General features: G+C 44.2%; 1 protein-coding gene across 1 annotated transcript in view; it reads right to left on the minus strand.

Moving 5' to 3' along the window:
* plxnb1b (plexin b1b) overlaps nucleotides 1-22,017 on the minus strand; it is a 93,169-nt gene that overhangs the window by 541 nt on the left and 70,611 nt on the right. The window contains exons 11-40 of the mRNA XM_034532186.1: nucleotides 20,458-20,566; nucleotides 18,852-18,960; nucleotides 17,000-17,953; nucleotides 16,095-16,229; nucleotides 15,863-15,985; nucleotides 15,065-15,158; nucleotides 14,783-14,949; nucleotides 14,471-14,622; nucleotides 13,693-13,798; nucleotides 13,442-13,578; nucleotides 12,990-13,169; nucleotides 12,675-12,888; nucleotides 12,327-12,569; nucleotides 11,251-11,430; nucleotides 11,004-11,152; nucleotides 9,315-9,415; nucleotides 8,768-8,985; nucleotides 8,495-8,673; nucleotides 8,349-8,415; nucleotides 6,886-7,032; nucleotides 6,582-6,747; nucleotides 5,848-5,951; nucleotides 5,679-5,763; nucleotides 4,434-4,600; nucleotides 3,109-3,269; nucleotides 2,766-2,913; nucleotides 2,577-2,641; nucleotides 1,381-1,456; nucleotides 1,223-1,297; nucleotides 1-114 (exon numbers count right to left, since the gene is read on the minus strand). The exon at nucleotides 1-114 is cut by the window's left edge and continues 541 nt beyond it. Of these exons, the coding sequence (XP_034388077.1) occupies nucleotides 10-114; nucleotides 1,223-1,297; nucleotides 1,381-1,456; nucleotides 2,577-2,641; nucleotides 2,766-2,913; nucleotides 3,109-3,269; nucleotides 4,434-4,600; nucleotides 5,679-5,763; nucleotides 5,848-5,951; nucleotides 6,582-6,747; nucleotides 6,886-7,032; nucleotides 8,349-8,415; nucleotides 8,495-8,673; nucleotides 8,768-8,985; nucleotides 9,315-9,415; nucleotides 11,004-11,152; nucleotides 11,251-11,430; nucleotides 12,327-12,569; nucleotides 12,675-12,888; nucleotides 12,990-13,169; nucleotides 13,442-13,578; nucleotides 13,693-13,798; nucleotides 14,471-14,622; nucleotides 14,783-14,949; nucleotides 15,065-15,158; nucleotides 15,863-15,985; nucleotides 16,095-16,229; nucleotides 17,000-17,953; nucleotides 18,852-18,960; nucleotides 20,458-20,566 (4,916 nt within the window). The 3' untranslated portion in view covers nucleotides 1-9. The remainder of the gene's footprint in view (nucleotides 115-1,222; nucleotides 1,298-1,380; nucleotides 1,457-2,576; nucleotides 2,642-2,765; nucleotides 2,914-3,108; nucleotides 3,270-4,433; nucleotides 4,601-5,678; nucleotides 5,764-5,847; nucleotides 5,952-6,581; nucleotides 6,748-6,885; nucleotides 7,033-8,348; nucleotides 8,416-8,494; nucleotides 8,674-8,767; nucleotides 8,986-9,314; nucleotides 9,416-11,003; nucleotides 11,153-11,250; nucleotides 11,431-12,326; nucleotides 12,570-12,674; nucleotides 12,889-12,989; nucleotides 13,170-13,441; nucleotides 13,579-13,692; nucleotides 13,799-14,470; nucleotides 14,623-14,782; nucleotides 14,950-15,064; nucleotides 15,159-15,862; nucleotides 15,986-16,094; nucleotides 16,230-16,999; nucleotides 17,954-18,851; nucleotides 18,961-20,457; nucleotides 20,567-22,017) is intronic.

Consider the following 22,017-nt stretch of genomic DNA (forward strand, 5'->3'; position numbering starts at 1 on the left):
TGTCCTTTGTCACAAGTCAGTGACTTTATTCTCCACGGCGGCCGCGATCTGCTGCAGCCGGTAACCAAGCTGCATCTTCTGGGCCGTGGGGTCCTCCTCCAGCGCAGTGATGATCTGAAGACGGCACAGTGATGGGTGGAGAGAGAGCGATGACAAGCACAAACATAAGAGGCATTATTCCCATTAGCAGAAATGTAATGAAAGATGACATTTTTTTAAAAGAAACGCACGTTACATATTTTTTTGCATTTAAAAAAAACTAAAAACTAAAAAAAGTAGCAATCTGCTGAATACATAATGCTTATTGTATTGTATCAATAAGTATTATTCATACATTCATCCTGGTGGTGAACCTCTAACTACCTCATCATAATTTGCTGCAAGTGATCGGCTCAGAACTCTGCTATTGTCTATATTAAATACTAATAACTCAAATAAACAGTCAAACAGTCATTAGTAAATGTTTGCCAGTGTCACGATGTCTGATACTAAATGCCAGAAAAGACCAGACTGAATAACCTACTTATTCCTCCTTTGACATAAAACACATTCTCGAAAATGAAAACATGCAGCTCATACAACAGCATATTACGCCCATTGTAGGTAAAGAAATACATCAATTACTGAGCCGAGGAAGGGACGCTATATTCCCCCCAAAACAATTTTTCTTCATTTTTTAAGATTAAAGTCGTGAATTCATGAGAAAGAAACTGATGCCAAACCGAGCCAACGCCAGCTGCCGTCTGAATTGTGTTGCTCCTAAAGCAGTTACTACGGTAAAGTCTGAGCCAGGCCAAGGTCCTGAAAAGATACATATACTGTACGTGGTGTGACGAGGAGTGGCACCGTGACAAAAACACACTTTTCCCGAAATATTTCTTTAGTAAATTTGAAGACTTTTTTTGGGGGGGGTTGTACATTTCCACTTTAATCTGAGAGACTATCTACATTTTACCCGTAAATCCAGAGTTTTCTTTTGTTATAATAACCACCTGTCATTGTTTAATTTTCTTTACCTGGCTTAACACACCGGCGTAAACTCCTCATCGACATATTGAGGAATTTACATTTGAAATCTACCACCAACCTTCAGAATTAAGTGTAAACACAAATGAGTGCTGTAAGCAAGCCATCGTTGATCAGACTTTACTGTGCACATCACCACATCATCTCCGTGTTGCACCACGATACACTGTTGGGTCAGACTAAGCGATTAACACACCTGGTCGTAGTACTTGTTGATGTACTTGTAAAGCTCGTGCAGTGCGACCAGGTAGTTCAGCTCTCCGGAGTAGTTCTGAAACACAAAGCATGCTGGTTAGACGTCCACCTCGGGGTCTGTGGACCGCTCTCCTCTGAGGTGAGGCTGCACTCACTCACCCTGGACAGTTCGGCCAGAGCAGAGTTCATCTCCTGGTCGCTGGCTGAGATGGTCTGCCGGATGTCAGCATAGTACCTGCAACGGTAGCAAGTATGGTCAACATCCCACGACTGAGACTAGAACACTTCAATGAGATGATGAAAGAATATTTCATACTAAAACAAGAGAGCTTCAATAAAGTATAGAAAATGAGCCAATTACCCTCTATATAATTATGAACATACTTATGTGTTATAATCTACTTGTAGTATAATTGTATACTTTATTATAAAGCATTTCATGACTAATAAGTATCATAATACTTCATGATTGATAGTCGGAAATGTTTTAGTTGCAAGGATCATAGTGTATTAGAATCTCCATAGTTGTAGTAGTTTTACAATGCAGTATAATCAGTGTTATACATTATAATGTGATTATAAATTACTCTTAGTCTGACTGCTGCTATAATACGAATGTAAAGTTTCATAGTTTTTATAGTTCTTAACTTATATGTTGTCTACATGTTCTTTGTTGTTGTTATCTATTTTGCACTTTATTATTGTTATTACTACAATCACTTTATGTTGGACAAGAGAGAAACATACTTTCAGATCTTTTGTATGTTTGCACAAATGGAAGAAATGACAATAAAGCTGACTGTGACTTATTGTTTGCCTTGAGTAAAGTGAAAATGTATTTAATTATATTTTTGCGCTTTACTTAAAGCAAACGGGCATTTAGAGTTACATATATTCCCATTATAACAGTGATTATGATGCATTATAAAAAGACACATTTCAATATTTTTATAATGCATCATAATCACTGTTATAATGCATTATAATGGGACTATACGTAACTCATGATCATTGCAAAAACAAATGTCACCATTAGTTGTTAAGTATTATAATACTTAACATTAGTCATTAAAACATTCTTTATAGTGTGTTATGATTGTTATAAAACATAATTAATATGTATGAGTGCTTATAGCTATACAGTGTTAAAAACAGATTATAACTCATCATAAGTTTGTTAATAATGGATTGTAGACAAGAGCCTCATAGAAAGTGTTAACATTTGACCAAACTGCTTTTTAAAGAAAAAAATACAATCACTTTTATTCAATGTATACCAGAACATTCCAAAATGCAGAAATAATATTTGCTGTAGGTCACATTATTAAAGGAGCTTTAATTCAAACTGAACCCACCTTTCTACCATCTGCTTGTAGCGTGGGATGTCTCTGGCATACAGCAGCTTGTTGATGGGAGAGTCCTGGTCAGAAAGACAAGAGGGAATGAGAACCAAAGAGGGGGGGGGGGGGGGGGGGGCAATCTGAAATAATCAATCCTCTCTCAGTTCTGACGAGCATGAGCGTCTGCTATGCTCCCAGCCTCACCCGTCCCAGCTTGTGCTCAGCGATGGTGCACGAGTCCATGAAGGTCTGGGAGATGACAGTCAGCACGGCGTCCACGTGGTCCGACGCCTGGACGTCAAAGATGAACTGAGGGTTCTTCACAATGTTGATCCAGAAACGCAGAGGGAGACTGGAGAAACAGAGGAAACGTTAGAACCGCTGACTTGCTGTTGTAACATCCAGCTTGAAGTGGTTGGAATTAATTAATCCTGGTGGAGCAGCCACCCTGTGGACTCACCACCCAAATTCATTATTTTAAACATGAAAAACAATTGTGCCTTCATTAAAAGCAGATACAATATCTCTTTGAGTGTCCATGCTGTACCTGTTGGTCTTCCATATGTGTATTGTCTCCGGGTCGGAGATGCCGTGTTTTGCCGCCTGGTCGTCCAGCAGGTCGAAGAAGTATTTGACGGCCAGCGGGACGGGGCGACTGGTGCTGAGGATCACTGTGAACAGATCGTCTACAAACTTCTGCAGCGTCCCCTGAAGAACGTGGAGGAGCAGGAGGAGGAAGGAGAGTCAAACGGGTTCCTATAAACTCACGCTTTTGTACAGTTATGTTTCGGAGTCCCTACACTTCTGTTCTGACTGTAATTCACTTGCCAAAATAAAAACGCACATTACACAAAATACATTCTCACTCCCAACTATTTGAATACATGCCGCTTAGCGTCTGATACCCAGGCGCCCTCCAACGACCTTATGAGATGCAGCGGGCTGTCAGATAGCCAATGTAAATGCATCTGTGTCATTATTAGACGGTCAGAGCAACTGACGTAGAATATAGAGCGAGACATTTTGTATTAGGCGGGGAGATTTGAAGGGTCAAATGAACAGGACTTTCACCCAGGAGACTGCCGTTCGTGTCCCGTGTGAATTAAAGTAAACATGGTCTTAGTTCACTTTAATTATGTTAATTAACTGAGTACTTAACTAACGCCAGCTCTGTAACAAATTAGTAACAAACAAACTTATTTGAACCCAAACAATCTTTTTCTAAACTAATCAAGTACTTTTGTTGCCTAAACCAACCAAGTAGTATTAAAAACTGAATTTTGAGAAGAGACATGTAATGATCGGAAACTGTACATTTCCTGTGAACATAGAAGTTTATTTCGACATTTACACATGTAACTAGCGAAAACTGACACGGGCCAAACTGACGCTAGAGGGGAAGCTAGTGTGCCATAGTTCAAAGCGTAGGGCCACTGACCAAATGGTAATGGTAATTACTTTTCTAGTCTTCCGACCACTCAAAGAGGTTTTAACACTGCATGAAATCATTCACACATATTCATACTCTAATTGGAGGAGCCACCTGCACATCAGGATTCACTAACATTCATACACTGTAGGTACAGCTACGGGAGCATTTTGGGGTTCAGTGTCTTGCCCAAGGACACATCGACATGGACTAGCAAAGCCGGGGATCGAACCGCCGATCCTCTGATTGAAGGACGACGCTGCTCACCACTGAGCCAGTCTCCACCCCTGTGTGTGTGTGTGTGTGTGTGTGTGTGTGTGTGTGTGTGTGTGTGCGTGCGTGTGTGTGTGTGTCTGGACACGGTGGATCAAAACGTTGGTCCCCATTCCGAATGGAAGCCAGTACGTGTGTGTGTGTATGTGTGTGTGTGTGTGTGTGTATACCTTCATGGACAGCAGGCGGGTAAGGTAGATCTCAGGGATGGCCTTGGCCCTCTCTCTCTCCCTCAGACTGCCTCGGCGGTGTTTGGGCAGCTCAGGCTCCTCGCTGGCTTTCACCAGATGCCACAGCCTCACTCCACCTTCATCTGCATCTTCCAGCATCGGAGTCTCTGCACAGATCAATGATCCAAAAACTTTACTTTGTATAGCTCACTGACTGAGTGGTGCTTCCCCATCTGATATACAGAAACATCTTTGTGTTTGATTAATCAAAAGCTAGTATGAGAATCTATAAGGATTCACTTTGACTATAAACAAATCTGGTATCAATGGAGTGAAAATTGGATTACAAAGTACAATTGTTTTGATGTTTGTTTGAATTATTGGATCATCCCATTTACTTTAAACTGTGAACAACACTACAACCTTTCAAAGTCTTGGACAGACGATCCATGGTTATAGATAGTTATACAGATCAAACAGTACAAGTATGGCATGTTCAATCATTTCTGCTGCCTAGATTTACTTTACAAACTATGAGAGTAGTAGGGGTGTCCCCAGCTCAGCATTTAGGTAGCTGAATCTTATTGGTCAAGTCTTGCCTCACGTCGACTGACTTGAAACATGTTTTGCTCATTGAGCTTTATTGTTCTATAGAAAAGCAGTAATAGCAACAACATGATTTGCTGAGGTACATGTGACTATTGCTCTGCTGCGGTGTCAGAATAATGGACAGCGCTGTCTGCTGGCTGTGTGTGTGGATTAATCAGACAGAAGTGAAGGACAGGGAGAGCGTATGGCGTGATTTTGAAAGGGCAGACTTGTGTTGTTCTCATTCAGCCTTTCTGAGGTCATCGTCAAGGTGCTGCTCCGATGGATAGTGACTGTTTTTCTTTCAATATGCATCACAAAGCCTATACAATCAGGATGTATTGAGAGAAACAAAGCAATTATATGTATAATCAGACATTCAGCACACCCCTATAGCCTGAATGGAATGATCCTTTGTTTCATAACCACATCTTTCCAATATTGTAACGGGTTTGACTGTCTTCTGGACGGTTGACTCAGGCTAATTAGATTGCAACGTTGAAGAGTCGACTATTAAGGGTCACCGCCAGAATGTTACTGTTCAAGTTGTACACGTGAAGAAGTGGTTGCTTAGGATTCTGATGTTTTTTAGGTGGTAATTTGATCACCGCCAGAAGATTTATTATTTGCAATAACGCTGTGCCCATGTTAACTCACTCTCTCCTGCCACGTAGTCGTGGTTGTCATGGTGAATGTGTTTGGTGTTGCGAGGGACCAGCGCTACCGTCGCACCGTCTGGGACCTGATGTAAAACACAAAGTATACAGTTTTAATATATATTAGACCACAAAAATAGTGACAGTGTTAGTGGAGCGTGACCTCTGACCTTGTAGTGCTGCAGCGTGTTGAGGCGTTTCCAATTGCCCTGAACCACTGATGTTAAGTCCTCATCTGACAGAATGAGATGGCCGGCAACACCAGAGCGCCACTCTGAACGACAGACAGCAGCCAGAGGGTCAGCACAGAGTGTGTAAAATATTAAAAGTCTCACTAAATGTAATATATTCACAATGGAATATGTGCAGACGCACTGGCAGGTCCCAGTATTTATTCCTGCTGCTGTTTGGGTCAGTCGTTGTTATTTCGGTATTAACAGCACACAATCATAATTTAATGCGGTGAGAACTTGGATAAAAGACCCATGAATGGACTGTCCTTGTATTTATTTTGGTCGTGCAGCAGGGGGCACCACAGCTCAACAAATGGAACAGAAAACTGTTGCAGGCAAATGAACCATTCATAACTTCTCATTTAACTGCAAAACCTTCAGACTTATAAGTATAAATAAAATAAAGGTTGACTGGATTTAAAAAGGGCCAAATTGTAAGATTTATGGGAATGTCTTAGCAGAAAATAATATAGTATTCATAACTGTGTCATAACTCTAGAAAGCCTTTACCTGAAGACCACTGTGGTTGTCTACACGCCTGGAAACGAAGGGGTCAGAGGCGGTGTATTCGGCTGGTTGCAATCGGCAACCTCACCACTAAACGCCACTAAATCCTACACACTGCTCCCTTTCAGCGTCAGGTGTGTGACTCTGCGTGAATGAACTCTTACCCAGGTCCAACGAGTCCGCGTGGGGTCGGTGGGAGAAGGAGGTGCCCTTGTACACCTGGTCCAGCAGCTTCTCTTTCACCTGTGTGATGGTGTCACAGTCCAGCACTTTGGAGGGCAGCGGCTGGCTCTCGTTCACTGCGCCGCCCTGCACCAAAACATTCAGAGTCTGTGGGAGAAGAGGGAAAAGAGGGGCGAGAAGATGGAAGAGGGAATAAGGAAACTTCCTGAAGGTCGCAGTGACAGTCCGGGACTCTTTAATTAGATGCAAACGATCAGAATGGTCTGAAGTCAGAGGGCTCCTCACCAGGGTCTTGTACTCCACGTCCTCTCGCAGCAGGCGGTTGTCATTGAGGGTGTACTTGGCCTTGCCGGTCACAGCGTCCACCGGCCCTTTATCGACCTGGTGCTTTATGGCCCTGAACAGCATGTAGAGAGACTCCCCTGCTGAGTCCTGCACAAATACACGCACACACTAGAGTTAATTAGCACTGGCCCGACACTGTACAGGAGACAACAAAGGTCTCCAATGACAGGGACATTCTTTAAATCAGTAACTTGCAAATTTGTGCCGAAGAGGCTGTAAAGTTTACATTCTACAAAATCAAAGTCTATCAGGAAATTCTTTAACTACTGCTACTCATCACAATTGATGAACACAGGCTTTTTAAAACATTTAAACGCCATTCCCTCTGCATGGGAACCTTTCTGGTGAAATTTTCCCTCGGCACTTCACAGATGTCAGTACTTTAACCTTTGGAATGCACGCTCATCCGCTATTTTAAAGTTGCACTGGGAAATGACTCAAGGGATATATCACATTACGTTTAAAATACTATAAATACAGTGTTCTTATGGTTCTTCAAGAACTAACATAAAGCCACTTATGTTAATTACTTTTTTTAATTAACGATTACATGAAGAAATGTGAACTGATGGACTAACGTGGACTTAATTTGCGGAAGTTGCGGTTAAAAATTAAACCAAAACATTTCCATGGATGTCAGTCCAAAAAGTGGCCTGCAACAGACTGGGTAAGGCTGGTTTTTAGCCTCGTCGATTGCAGGAAATGCCTTCTGCTACTGAACCAGGTGTTGATCTCCTAGAGCTCCTACGGAGCGATTAAGAGGAGTCAGCAATCACTGACAGTAAAAAAACAATAATATAATAATAGGTTTTTAAAATGTTTTATGTCACTGCAACCGCAAGAGGTCCTTGTGCATAAAGTAACAAATGAGCACAGAAAATATCAGGCTGATTAGTCCAGTAGTATGCAAAATTAGCCGTGGACAGACAGGCAGAATCACAACCGAATGCATGATCTCCCCACAGAGTTACGTCTGGTGGATGAAAGGATGCAACAGAAACTGGGCTTATAGGGAATGGTCACTGTATGGAAAGGAGATTTATTGAAATACGGATAGACTATAAATCAGAAGAGTACGATGTCATGTGTCTTTAAAGTCATACAGTTTTATATTTATTTAGTCATTTCACTGAACCAGCATGCACACAGGGCCCTGACCCATCTAAATAGAACAGGGCCAGAATAAATGTTATCAATTACACCTGTGTTGAACCTGCAATGACATGTCAAATAGCTGCTGTGAAAAGGGCCTATTAGAAACTAAATAGGACATTGGCTAAACAGAATGGTTTATTTTCCTTGCCAATTATTATGTTTTAGGTATCCTATTATCATCAAAAGTTTACATCTGGCTCCAACCCTGTTTAAAATGTTACGAAAATTTTTTTTTTATTGTGACTGACCCTGAGGAAAGCATAGAGGCAGATGGACATCCAGTTGGTCAGCAGCTTCTCCACCACTGTCTCCGTTCTACAGAGAAGAAACACACAGTTTGAATCCATGCTAGGCTTCTTTCAAACACCTTTGAACTATGACCTCTTCTTCTTACCGTCGCAGCATCAGTTTGGGGTTCTTGGCCACGTACTGCTCCACCAGGTCGTTGAGGAGTGTCTTGAGGATGTCGGTGAAGTACTCCAGTTTACCGTGCAGCGACACCGTCAGCAGGGAGGCCACGTAGGCCCTATCTCTGGGAGAGAAAGTCCGCTGGCTCTCCAGAGTGTGAATGAACTGAGAGCAAAGAGAAGAGCGGCAGATTATCCCCGTGTTCGAAAAGGTAGACGGCGTCTTAAAGTCTCACAAGGTCATTGGTGGCAACGACTACCTTGGTGAGGAAAAGTTTACTGTTGAGCAGGTTGGACAGCTGCACCAGGCCCTGCTCCACCGTTTGCCTCCGACACTCCTGGACGTCGAGGTCTCGTCTCAGCGGAGACTCCCGGTGGCCAGGGAAGAAGATGCGCTCGGCGTACCTCCGGTAGTCAAGGAAAGGGATGCCGGAGCCCACCAGGTCGCTGGACATGTCCATCATCTCTGTCATCAAATCTGAGTGAGGAGGAGGATCAGAAGGTGTCGCTACAAGACCTTTTGTGTTCAGCCTCTACTAAATGTTATATTCAAAGTGTGTGCTGGGAACTGTGTTGGGACGCCGGAGCTGTTAAATATTGACACTGGCTGCCTAAAATTAAACTCCTCTGCAGCAGCCTTGTGGGATGAGAGGAACCTTTCATCCTGGAGGCGCGATGTAATGGGGTAATCGCAATGTGGCCAGTGTGAAAACAAAGCGGATCTGTTGACCTCGGCAAACTAAAACAAACTTTGCTCGTTCTTCCGTCTATGGCCCTCCCTCTCCAAACCAGCTCGCTCTCTTTTACCTGTAAACTCTTTCTTGCAGCGGTCTCTCACGCTGGTTTCCAGGTTCTCCAGCTGGATCTGGACCTTCTTGTAGTCTCTCAGAGCCTGCTTACTCTTTCTCCTGAAAGGGGTGGGAGCAACAGAGACAGGAGCAGAGGGTCAGGCGGAGATAGGGAACCAAGGACAAGTAGTACCAGTTTCACACTGGATTAGTGGGAATCCAGTGAGATTGTGAAAAGGGTTGACTCAAGTCATTTGACCCAACAAACCCACACCAGACTCAGGGTTAATCGCAGAGGTCAGATTGAAAACACTGTCTGATTAGGTAACACCCAAAGGTGACGACCCTGATCCTGCTTTTCCCATAATGCTCAGGGAGATGTAAACAGGAAATATGTGTCATGGATTCAATGAGTTGTTTGTTTAAGGGGCGAACACACATACTCATGATTTCTTAGCATTAAGAGTTCTGTTGCCTACTTTAGATTGTTAATTCCTGTGTGTTTGGCTGCATAATTCTATCCAGGCAGCTGGTATGAGTGAGTGAGTGCTGCTGCTCTGATGATTGGATGTTGTTGTGCCAAGGTTTCTTTTTTCCTTTTTATTCACCCCTGTGGCCACAAACGGAGAGGAAAACCTTTTAACACATACACTGATCTGAACTTGTTCATTCAGTGTTTCTTGTTTGACTAAAATGTTTTCTTTTCTTGCATTAAAGATGTTGTGTGTATTAAGAAGACAGATGAAGAAGTGCATTCTCTCTCTCTGTGTATATTAACCTTGTGATGCTGCAGCCTAACCTGACAGACAGCATTCGGTTCAGACTTGATGAGTTTTATAGAAACTCGGTCTGACCCAGGAGGACTGTTGTTTCACTTTTGTGTTAAACTGAATGCTTAATTATGATCACATTTATGGAATGAAATGTAGTCAGTGCTCAGAAACTATTGATGTTTAACAAGCTCTAATTAGTTCTCAATGTCATCAAAACGTTGCTCTATAACTCTACTAGTGCTCACAGATCTGGTCTGTTCAGGGAGAGATAAAAGGTCAGCAGGAGAAGACACATATGGGTATACATTATCTGAAAGCTGGAGACCTCCATAATACCACATTAAGACACCAAGACCTTGTGGGACACCATAGAATGCGATTTGGTTTCTCAGACTTTGAGATTTCTACAAGAATTGCATTTTTTCCTGCAATTGGATGGCGAGGACTTCTGGTGTGGAAACGGCTCAGAAACCCTTTTATTATCAATATTGTTTGGAAATCCACACATTCTCTGAATGCTCTGGGTATCTAGATTGTGTGAGTGATCACAACAGGTCATTTTGTCAGTAGTCTCTTTCCAATGAAATGGCTACTATGAGGACTGACACACATGAATACAACTGAGCTCATTGGATACACAAGAGTCTCTGCTTTCCAGTCAAATTCAAAGAATATTTAGAGACTCCAGTATGCAGAAATGTATAAATTCATAATTTTAGAAAGGGCTAAATGAACAATTATACAGCATACAGAAAACTGCATGTGATGACCATAAAGTGTGTGGCGACTGTGGGTCTGCAGGTCCGTCTTTCAATCAGAGGATCAGCGGTTCACCCGACAAGCTAGCAGGACATTGTGGATTCATCAGATCAGTTTATGTGTCCTTCTTTTTCTACACTAAGCTACACAGGGAACACACACACACACACACACACCTGTAAATGAGCACGATGATGAGGACGATGAGGGCTACTATGGACGCCCCAACCCCAACTCCAATCTGAGCCTCCAGGGGAAAGGTGGACAGGCTGAGGTTGTCATACTGAACCTTACCCAGGGAGAAGTTCAGGTTGCCCATTTGGACCTGAAACACACACAACAGCAGCGTCCTCAAACAGTCCTTGAAATGTCACGGCTCAAGAAAATGTAAAGATTTTTCAAAAGTGAAAAGCACCAACTCACTGTGAATTCAGGCAGGACGTCAGAGCCCTCGCGCCTCTTGCCGTTGGGTCCTGGTGATGGTTGCTGAGGCGGCGGCTCGCAGTACAGATGGTTTTTAGTCAGGGTCTTAACGGCACACACACCCTCCCCAACCAGCACCACCACTTCGTCCTTAGTGATGGCCAGGTCCAGGTTTTCCCCCTGAGAGCAGACAGAGTAGGAACTTCAAGTTTATCTTTTACTTTCACTTCCAGGTTTTCAAGACGTACAAAAAAAAGGTTTGAAAGTAGACAATATGGATAAAGTTGTTTACTGACATCTTTCAGTTTACATGTTAATTAGTTATTGTTAATGGATATTTTCTTTATGTACTATTATGAAGTAAATGGTGATTGCACAGTGTAATGGCTGTAGCATAATGATACCATCTGCGTCTAGACTGGTTCCCTATAAGTGAATTGTCATTCCGTCTGCCTCCATTCTACTTTATTGCCTCAAGGCTCCATTTACAGCACAGAGGAAGAGGTCAATCATTCAATTATGCCTGTATTTATCAAGGTTATAACATAAATAACATGGCCATGCAGTCTGAACCACAACGGCAAACTTTCTATTACCTCCCACATTGTCAATGGCAACGCACTACAGCTACACTCCTTCTGTTCTTACCTTTCACAATAAAAGCTATAGTGGCAACTCAACAAAATAGCTTCCAGTAGCCTTCCCCAGGTAGTGGAAATGGCAGACGATGGACAAAACGCTACTTCTACTAAGCTAGATTAGTAAGTAACACAACCTACTTCTGGAATCTAGGTTTCTAGTACAAACTGGGATTCTAACGGTTGGTTCATGCTTTGGGCTGTGGCTAGGCTGCTAGCGGTAGCCATATTACAAACTGAGTTGTTGGTTGTTGCTAGGCTCTGAAGAAAACCAAAGGTTGTCTTTGCGACAGCAGCACCAACAATAATACGACTCAGAAACGCCATCTGGTGCAGCTTAAAGAAAACAAAAATGTGCCAAAGTGACAATGCTGTCACAGCTTCTCTTCATAAAACCACTACTCCCAGAGCTGCCCTCCTGTCCCCGCCTCTCCTGACCTCCAGCTGGATGAAGCTGCCTGGGTTGTAGCGGTAGGCCTTCAAAGGGTCCTGCTGGTTCAGGGGCCGCAGGACGGGGTTGGGCTCGTAGCTGAAGGTCTGCGAGTTCAGACTGCTGAAGTCAAAGCGCAGGTTGTCCAGCAAGAACTCCGCGGTGACCTTTGACCCCCGGAAGGAGGAGTCCACCATAGGAGAGCGGCAGAGGATCAGGGAGGAGGAGTTCACCTCACAGCGCTCTGTGAACTGGTGAGACAGGGAGGGAGCGGAAAAATACTTATAGTAGATGAAGAAATTTATTTTACCTTGTAGAAAATAACAACCCTCTAGGTTGCGTCAACGCACACAGACCTGTTTGACGGAGCAGAGCAGCCCTCTAGAACATATAGGCTCAGGGACCATCCTCGCTGGCCTCCGCAGAGTCCTCTCCACACTCCTCTTCCTCCTCCCCCGCTTCCTCCTTTTATTCTGGCTGATGGACCCGAAGGGAGAGGTGGTCACCACCATCCGGGGCTCCTGCACCACGTCCAGGTTGTGGCCCGACACGTAGATCAGCCGACCACCGCTAAACAGACAGAAAAGTCGAGTAAATTCCACGGCACCTTTGGCACCCAACAACTTTAGTAGAAGAACGAGCGCCGAAGGTTTGCGAGATGGAAGTCGGACTCACTCAAGGAAGCTCTTGCCGGCGTGGCGTGGGTGATGTTGGGGTTGTGGGTGTAGCGGTAGGCTATGGTGTGGAGGTGCCGCAGGCTGCTGCCGTAACGCAGGGTGACCCGCTGGTCTCCGGTCTTATTACTGCTGCCTGTCACACACTGAACACTGGAAATCTGCACCTCTGACACACTGAGGAGAGACACATTAAATAATGATAAGAGTGGCATGGTCTCTTCTCTACCCCCCCCATGGCACAAGGAGGTTAAAGGTCACACTGACTGAAGAAGTCTTCATGGTGAAGCAGAGAAATAGCAGAAAATTCAGCTTCATTAAAGCCAACTTTGAATCAACAACAGACAATTATTTAAACAATACATAATGTTGACTTCTCTGTCTGTGTCTGTGTGTGTGTGTTGTGTGTGTGTGTGTGTGGTGTGTGTGTGTGTGAGAGGGAGTCTTACATGTTACAGTGCACCCCTCCCACAGTGATGGCGAGGTCAGAGGGACGTCCTGTTAACAGGTTTCGTCCGATTATAGTCAGGGTCGTCCCTCCGGCTTTGGGCCCCCTTTCAGGAGACACCCCCATCACAAATGGGTCCTGAGAGGAAGGAGAGGAACAATGTTGATTTGTTGTATGCTTTAGCTATTTGCTTATTCAACAACACAACCTTACATACAGTATTCTACCAGAACTAAAAGTATTCTAAAGTACCTGGTAGCTGAAAGTCTGGCTGGACAGACCAAACTCTCCTCCGCTCACTTTTACAGACATGTGGCCCACCTTCTCTCCACCACTGGCTTTGGTTCTGCAGACAATCCTGGAAGGCAGACATAGTAGTTCTTAATAACACAGTCAGGCATACATCCTGGACATGTTTGGTTAAGCTGATAAGGGAATGATCCTTCAGTGAGGACCCTTATGTATTTGTTAAGATAAGATAAGACACTTTAATTATCCAGAGGGAAATTGTCGTACATCAGTTGCTTTGTAAAGTAGGAAAGAGTGCAAATAAAACAAAATGTAAATAAGATCAATAAGTTACAAAAAATCTACTATACACATTGTCAGAAGTGTAAATAGTTTAAAGTAAACAGCATGTTAGCATGTTTTAATTAGTTAATAATCAGTCAACACAAAGTACAGAGGCTGATTGTTGGACAAATTCACATTTTGACCTTATGATCCGGTGTTTGTCAACATTTATGAAATATTGAAATATGATCCAAGTCTCTCTATGTCAGTTGCCTTTTGAAAACTGGGTCAGTAATTGTTGAGTCACTAAAACATGTCATATCATTTTCTGTGGATCAACAAAATGTTGCAGCTCTTCTTTCTAAGCAGTTCCTCAAATTAATCCTTGAAGTAGTTTTGTCTTATCTTTATCTATTTGTTTACTTGTTGATAGGGTTTTTGAAGACGAAAAGACCCAGATGCCTTCAAATATGTTTTTGCTCAATTCACAGCTCTTCCATGCTCAGTCAGGGTGTACCTGGAGGAGACCTCGTAGAGGCTGGGGATGACAGTGCAGGGAATCCCGGCTACTGACACCGAGTGGAGGATGTCCTCAGCCTTCTGGCCCAGGTTGGAGCCTGAGATGGTCACCATGGTGCCGCCTTCCAACAGACCAGAGAGTGGCTCAATCTGAAGGAGGAAGCATCATTTAATTAGAAACTTTCTGAATGTCTCTCTCCAGTAATAAGTGACAGTTTATTTCTTAAAGAGCTCTGTACTTATCTTGGCAGTGAGTAGCTCAAATATTGAATACAAATAAAGGGCAAAGATGTCAAAGGTCAGTACTCACGGAGTGGATGACAGGGGCGGGGCATGTCTGCTGTACGGGTTCGCTACACGAGTCTGAATACAAGCAGCTGGCCTGAGCGCCGCCACACCACACACAACCGTATTTGTGGTCGGCTGTGTGGCAACGGCTGCAGTCAGAGCGGCCCACAGCGCAGTTGTACAGAGTCACTGATGGCAGAGCAGACAGAGAGGTGCATCAGTTAGTGTGTGTTGACATTAAGTGTCTTCGGAGAGAAGACTCACGGAGGATGCTGAGTGGATAAAAACATGTACTTAATCTCACCGTATAGATCAGGAGAGCTGTCGACATGAAAGGTGTCTCTCCTCTTCACATACACCATGGCATTGTATTCTTCCACTGGAGCAGAATATGTGTACTGGACAAAAGATGATTTCATTTGTTTTAAATACCTCAATCATTTAAGCCCAATGCCGAACTTCAACCACTGGAGGTCAATGCCTAAAATCAACCATTAGAAGACAATGCCAGACGGCAACCACGGGAGGCCAATGCCTAACCTTAACCTCAACCACTGGAGGTCAATGACGAACCTCAAACATTGGAGATCAATGCCCAACGTCAACCATTGGAGATCATTGCCTAACCTTAACCATTGGAGATCATTGTCTAACCTTAACCATTGGAGATCATTGTCTAACCTTAACCATTGGAGATCATTGCCCAACCTTAACCATTGGAGATCATTGCCAAACCTTAACCATTGGAGGTCAATACCTAACCTTAATTATTGGAGGTCAATACCTAACCTTAACCATTGGAGGTCAATGCCTAACCTTAACCATTGGAGGTCAATGCCTAACCTTAACCATTGGATGTCAATACCTAACCTTATCCATTGGAGGTCAATGCCAAACCTTAACCATTGGAGGTCAATACCTAACCTTAACCATTGGAGGTCAATGCCAAACCTTAACCATTGGAGGTCAATACCTAACCTTAACCATTGGAGGTCAATGCCTAACCTTAACTATTGGAGGTCAATGCCTCTCCCACCAGTAAATCAACCAAGATGAAAATCTTAAGGGTTGCCACTTGGTTCTTTTGTTTACATGTACATACCTGGTGTAGTTGACAGGTGATGTCAAAATTTGATGGATTCATGTCATCAGTCTCCACGTAGGCGTCCACCACCACTGTCTGCCCCTCGATGACCAGCACACACTCATAGTCCAGCTCCATATCCTGAACACACAAAGAGCGTTTGGTAAAGGGATCACCAGCCAGGCAGATGGAATCATCTTTGACATGTGTTGAGGCTGAGAGAGAGAGAGAGTGTTTGTAGGGGGTGTACCTGGTAGAGATGCAGGTTGCGGGCCAGTAAGGTGATCTTCCTCTCCACTCTGACAGGGAGCAGTGATGAACCCTGGACCTTCTCCACACAGGGACACGCAGAAGAACCCCAGCTGACATAGGAGCCCTCGTCCCCCTATGAACACAGGCAAAGTATAAACACACAAGCCCCTCACTTGTTCTGTTTACATGTACATAAGGTATTGTCAAAAAAAATTTGACAATTCCAGCGAGCACGGCTGTGTGCCAACGTCTCTTTTTGGAATCATGGCGCCAAAGTTACACATTTTGAAATTCTTCTTCACATTAATGTGAGTGTGTTGACTCAACTGGAGACAGCAAATTGTAAGTTCTCAAAAGCCTTACGTTTCTCCACAAGGAGCTGTGTGATGTTTAAAAAATGTTGAGTTTGAAAAGTTAGACAGAAGGGATCTAACCAGACCTCTGTAGCTGCTCCTCCCCAAGTTTAATCGGAAGGACTGGTTAACTCAAGCACTACATTAATTGATCAGATTCTATTCATGTAGAAAGAAGATAATATCGTGGTTATGCTTCTTCCAATGATATGACAGGAACTTGAAGTGTGGAAAAGATTTTGTGAATGTAACTGTCATCTCACTTTAATTCACTGTAAACACACACATAGCAGAATACCTCCAAAGTGAGTTTCAAAAAATGAATATGGAGCTGGAAATGTGAAAAAAACAACTGTTTGAATTGGAGCAACTGTTTTTCTTGGGAGCAAAAGAAAAACAAGAAAAAGAACGCAGGTGTTAGACAGTAAAGGAGGAGCAGGGAACCAAGGGCAGTAGTACAGAGTCTAGTGAGGAGCCGGGAGCGCTGGGAGGTTGCTGAAGCTTTGAGAAGAAGAAGTAACGGTAGAAGGAGGAGGGCGGCTGAACTCACCGGGAGGAAGGCGTCAGCTGGATCATACTGGTAGTCCAGCTCTGAGTCAGTATCCAGCAGGTGGGGGTATGTTTGGGGGGCGTGGTCAACCTCCCCGTCACCTGACAACACAGTGGACGCGGAAAATGTGGCATTGTCGTTTTCTGACTGGACGGCGCTCTCTGCGCGAAAGTCCTCTTCTTCTTCTTTTGGCCCGAGGAGCTCCTCAGGGTCAGTGCCTTGGATTCCTGCCTCAGTCTGGGAGTCTTGTGTGGGCATCAGGGTGGGGGTCTGGGTCAGGTCCAGGTAGAGGGGGGGCTCGTTGTCGCCAGGTTCACCCAGAGGGAAGGGCGTGGGCAGGGAGAAGCCAGATGAGGCCATGGTGGGAGGCTCCGCCAGGCTCAGAGCTCCCTCAGCCTCCTGGGTGTCGCTCGGGGGTGACTTCGTCACCACTTCCAAGGGGGAGGAATCTGTTTCGTGGGGCGGGATGATCAAAGGCACCACAGGGTTCAGATCTCCACTTAGACCATCAGCCACGGTGGCTGGCACCAACTCCGTGGCTACCATGACGACAGTATGTGTGGCCGTGGCACCTTCTGTGTCAACAAAAAGCTCTCCCGCTTCAGTCTCCTTTTCCATCCCGGTGGTGACCTTTGGGGGCGGAGTTGGAGTGGGTGCTGGTGTGGTGGATGGCAGGATGCTGGCAGGCTGATGGGGCATTGTGGTGGGTGGCTCAGGGCTGGTGGTGGTCGTGGGTGCAGGAGGGATGGTTGGCTCCTGAGTGGTTGCCACAGTGACAGGAGCTGCGGTCGTTGTTGTCGTAGCAATGGTTGTTGTCGTGGCGATAGTTGTTGTGGTTGTGGGGGTTGTTGTGGTGGTCGTCGTGGTGCTGGTTGTCAGAGCCGTTGTGGTAGAGGCTGTTGTGGTGACTTTAATGGGTTTGGTTGTGGGAGGAGCCGAGGTGGGGAGTTTAAACTGGGAGAGGGAGGAGGGGGGGGGGGGAGGACATGAGAGGGTGAGACAGAAATAAAAGAAAACACTAATGGACGAAGGGAAATGGGAAAAAACAATAACTGAACTTAAATGTGATGTTAAGCACATGACCTGTTGTTACTGCTGCTTATGACACATGCACAGCAATGACCACTTGAGTGCTTTTATTTTGAAGAAATATCAAGACTGAACCCGTACCCGAAACTTTGTGTTTGTTCGGTATTGTTTTATCTCAGAACTTAGAGTGACTGTGTTGTGCAGCTGTTGATTGAAAGGGCGAGAATGTGTATTAAAAGGTATAATTGATGTTTTCCTGAAATGCGAGTCCAGCCAATTGGTTTCACGCTATTCCTCTGGGGTGGCAACGCGCATCAGAAAACTATACTTTCTTGACAATTTAACCCTTTTGGCTCGTCATCATGTCCTGTAAATCCTTCACAATAAAAGTCTTTATTTTGTTGTTTACTCTTCCTCCCTGCAGTATTAGTAGAATTGTTTTATTGAAGAATAGCCACTAAAAAAACATGTTTAATTTCGTATAAATTCTTCACATCAAATGTCCCCTGTTATTTTTTAAGCAGCCAAACCAGGAAATGTTTTCCTCATCAGTAACTTAACAGGACTCAGACAGACCCAGTGTGTTCCTCCTCTCTTCCCTTTGCACTCCTCTGGAGATGAACTCCCATGTGGGAGGATGAAGGAGACCTACAGGTGGTCAATTTATTAACCGTAAACCGGCATGTAGTCTGGCTGAGCAAGATCCGATCTCGAAGCGTAGACACTTCATAGTTATTCGTCCTGGCATAATCGGAGGACAAAGGTCGCACAGAAAGGACTTGATTCTTCAGTAGGTGCTGTGCAATCTGTCTGAGTAACTTACGTGTTGGTTGTAAATGATCACCCCCTCCTCACAGATGGGCTTGTGGGTGCACAAGTGCTGGTGAACGCACCAGTTACAGCCCCATCGGCTCAGAGCGCAACCACGGCAACTGCACGCAGAAACGACAGGATGTACAGATCAGAGACATGAAAATAATAAGTTACAGAAAGGTGACAAAAGAAAAGTAAAGAGATTAAGAGAAAAGTGGAGAGAGAACTCTATGAGAAGTATTTCTGGCTTGTTATCTCAAAATGGGAGAGGACAAATAGAGATACAGCAACTGTAGCGCGTACCACACAGAGTAATCCAATTGCTGCCGAAAAAAAGGTCAGTGATCTAATTAAATTTCTTATCAGAACCGGGAGCGAGAGAGGCTGATAGAGCGAGCATGTGTGGAAACACAGATGAGGTCAGGAAGGACACTAATGCAGCATCGACACAGAGATGTTCAGAAGGCACAACACTTTGATCAGGGCTCATTAACCTATTAACCTCAAGTCATCAAAACAGAGCAGTTTCTTTCTCTAAATGTCTCTTCACTTCCTGTTACAGTATTTTGTGAGTTGTTTCACCAGCAGTGGACCCGGTTTACTGCGAACTGGGTTGTAAACACAGTACTGATATGAATATGTGGAGGGAATTCACGACAGTGCTACACAGCTATTTCAATTTCATGTAACAGATCCATTTGGGTTGGAATTTTCTTTTGAGCCTCCTGAAAGTTGACTGTTGTTATTCCGGGATTTTAGCAACATCAGAACTATTAAGGAAAAAGACGGACACATACGGCCAAGACAAATGCTTGTTGTTGCCAATGACAGACTCAGATTGTTACGACATTATTATTATTATTAAGGGACCTTACAGAGAAATAAAACCTTGATGCTAAATGAGTTTCTATTTGTTGCTTTTAGCCAATTTAGATTCCCTCACTCCAACAGCAGCCTCAGGGTTTAAATGCAAGTCTCTGTCCACATGGCATCCACCGCTGTATCTGACAGCGCAACATCAGCCCTTTATAAGGTTCTGTCCATCTCCATGGCCGTCACATCTGCTTGACTTCATCCCATCTCTAGGCCGCTACATTTTATAAAACATGTGCCCTCGATGGACTGGCGGCCTGTCCAGGGTGTCCCCTGCCTTCGCCCTATGTCAGCTGGGATAGGCTCCAGCGCCCCCGCGACCCTAATGAGGATAAGCGGTATTGAAAATGGATGGATGGATGGATGTCAAAATGAGTTTCTGTGCGATGCCACTCTGATGATATGCTGTTAGGAGCTGTATTCAGAGTGCTTAATTGTTTCAGGTACCCAATAAGACCTCTGACACAGCTATATTTGCTATGTTGTCGACTGCTGATATCCGATAGCAGGATGACACATTTCCTCTAAATGAGTGGAACAGGTAGCCTTGTGCAGCAAGTTAGGAGAGTCGGTTCTGCTGGTGTGAGAAGTGATAAAGACAGACGGGTGAACTGATGGAGGGACAAAGATTGAACAGGGTGCACAATCCAAAACAACAGACTTGGATAGAGACTTGATCATGAGGTGTGCAATGAGCAGAGCGGGATGAGACAGGGGGAGCAGATAAATCATGGTTAACTCACGGCACACTGCCAGACAGCTGCTTCACAGCCGTGCAGTCGTAGAAGGTGAAATCCCTCGCTGTGACGGTGACGTCGCCAAATCGAAGAGACAGGGTGACTGTGATGAAGTCTGAGGAGGACAAAACACAGAGAGAAAGGCAGCGTGAGGAAGGGCTGGAAACCACACCCTGTTTCACCAGAGTGCAGCGCCGAGCCAATAGGGCTGGAAATATTCTGCCGGGGGCATTTCCGAAAGTCTGGGATGAGTGCAATGTCTTTCTCAAAACACCGTGGTTGAAGGTTTGGTCCAGACGGCCAAACCACAGAGGTCTCATAGAAGCCATGAGCAGCCTCCATCCGGCAGGGATCAGGGGCTACCCTTCTGTTGCATGACGATACACTGCATGGGTACACTTGATACCACAGGACATCATTGCTAACAAACAGTCAGATGATCAGTCCTGATGGCTCATTTACAGGCATGGGTTCTGAAAACCGTCTGTGTGCATAAAACTGGGAGTACACTTATAGTGTTGCCAATAATTCTTCATTCACAGGAAAACTTTGCACACACAACTACGCAAGTGTTCGCGGCACTTGTTCTAGCACCTCTGAATCGTGCAGTCACATGTCTCAAATACTTTACTGATAAACACTATTTACATGTCTGGAGAGCACACAAAGGAGGCCAATTTGTTTTTGAGGTCCTAAAATCTATTACTTTTTTTTTATTATTATATGTCATTTAGCTGACGCTTTTATCCAAAGCGACTTACAATCATGTTACATTCATACATTGTAGACACAGCTACAGGGAACAACTCGGGGTTAAGTGTCTTGCTCAACAACATTTGAGTAAGTAGTTGGCAGCCAAATCAAATAGTTGACAGGATATTCAACCTTTGTTTCTATATAATACAAAGGCAATACAGTAGTTTATGAATATGAAATATGAGTTAACAGATGATTACAATCTCTCCTTGTCATTGTGGAGGTTGGTTTATGGTGTTTTGCTGGTTACACCTACAGTATTATTTTCTTTTGATAATATATCGTCTATCAAAACGAGTTATTGTGACCGGCTGCCAGAGTTAAAAAACATCCAAATCAGAAGCTTTATTAAAAAGGCAGCAGTCAGGTGAGAATCTGATCTTCAAATTTAAAGCAACAGTTGGCCTTTTTTGTTATTAAGTAAGCGCTTGCACTAACTCTCTTTAAGTAAAGGTAAGCCACAGCTAGATCCTTAAATGCAGCCTGTGTGTCCATATCTCAGTAACCCCCCTGCCCCCTCCGGCTGATTCTTCCTGAGCCCTGCACCCTGAGAACTACAACAAGCTGCACGATTCAGGAATGCAGGCATGGGAACCAGTCTGCACACAAACACACACAACATGTGAATGTTTTGGTGAGTGTGACCTCTACAGAGGCTTCAGTTTTTATTATCAAGCCCCTTAAATCTTCTTTTATCGTTGCCGCTGACTTAATACAACAACAGCACTCTCGGCACGCCAAACAATCACCCAAACCAGGAAAACCAAGGCACATATCGAAGCACAGAATCCCTCAATGACATACATTTAT

This window comes from Cyclopterus lumpus, chromosome 5 (genome assembly GCF_009769545.1).
Source record: "Cyclopterus lumpus isolate fCycLum1 chromosome 5, fCycLum1.pri, whole genome shotgun sequence".
NCBI classification, from domain to species: Eukaryota; Metazoa; Chordata; class Actinopteri; order Perciformes; family Cyclopteridae; genus Cyclopterus; species Cyclopterus lumpus.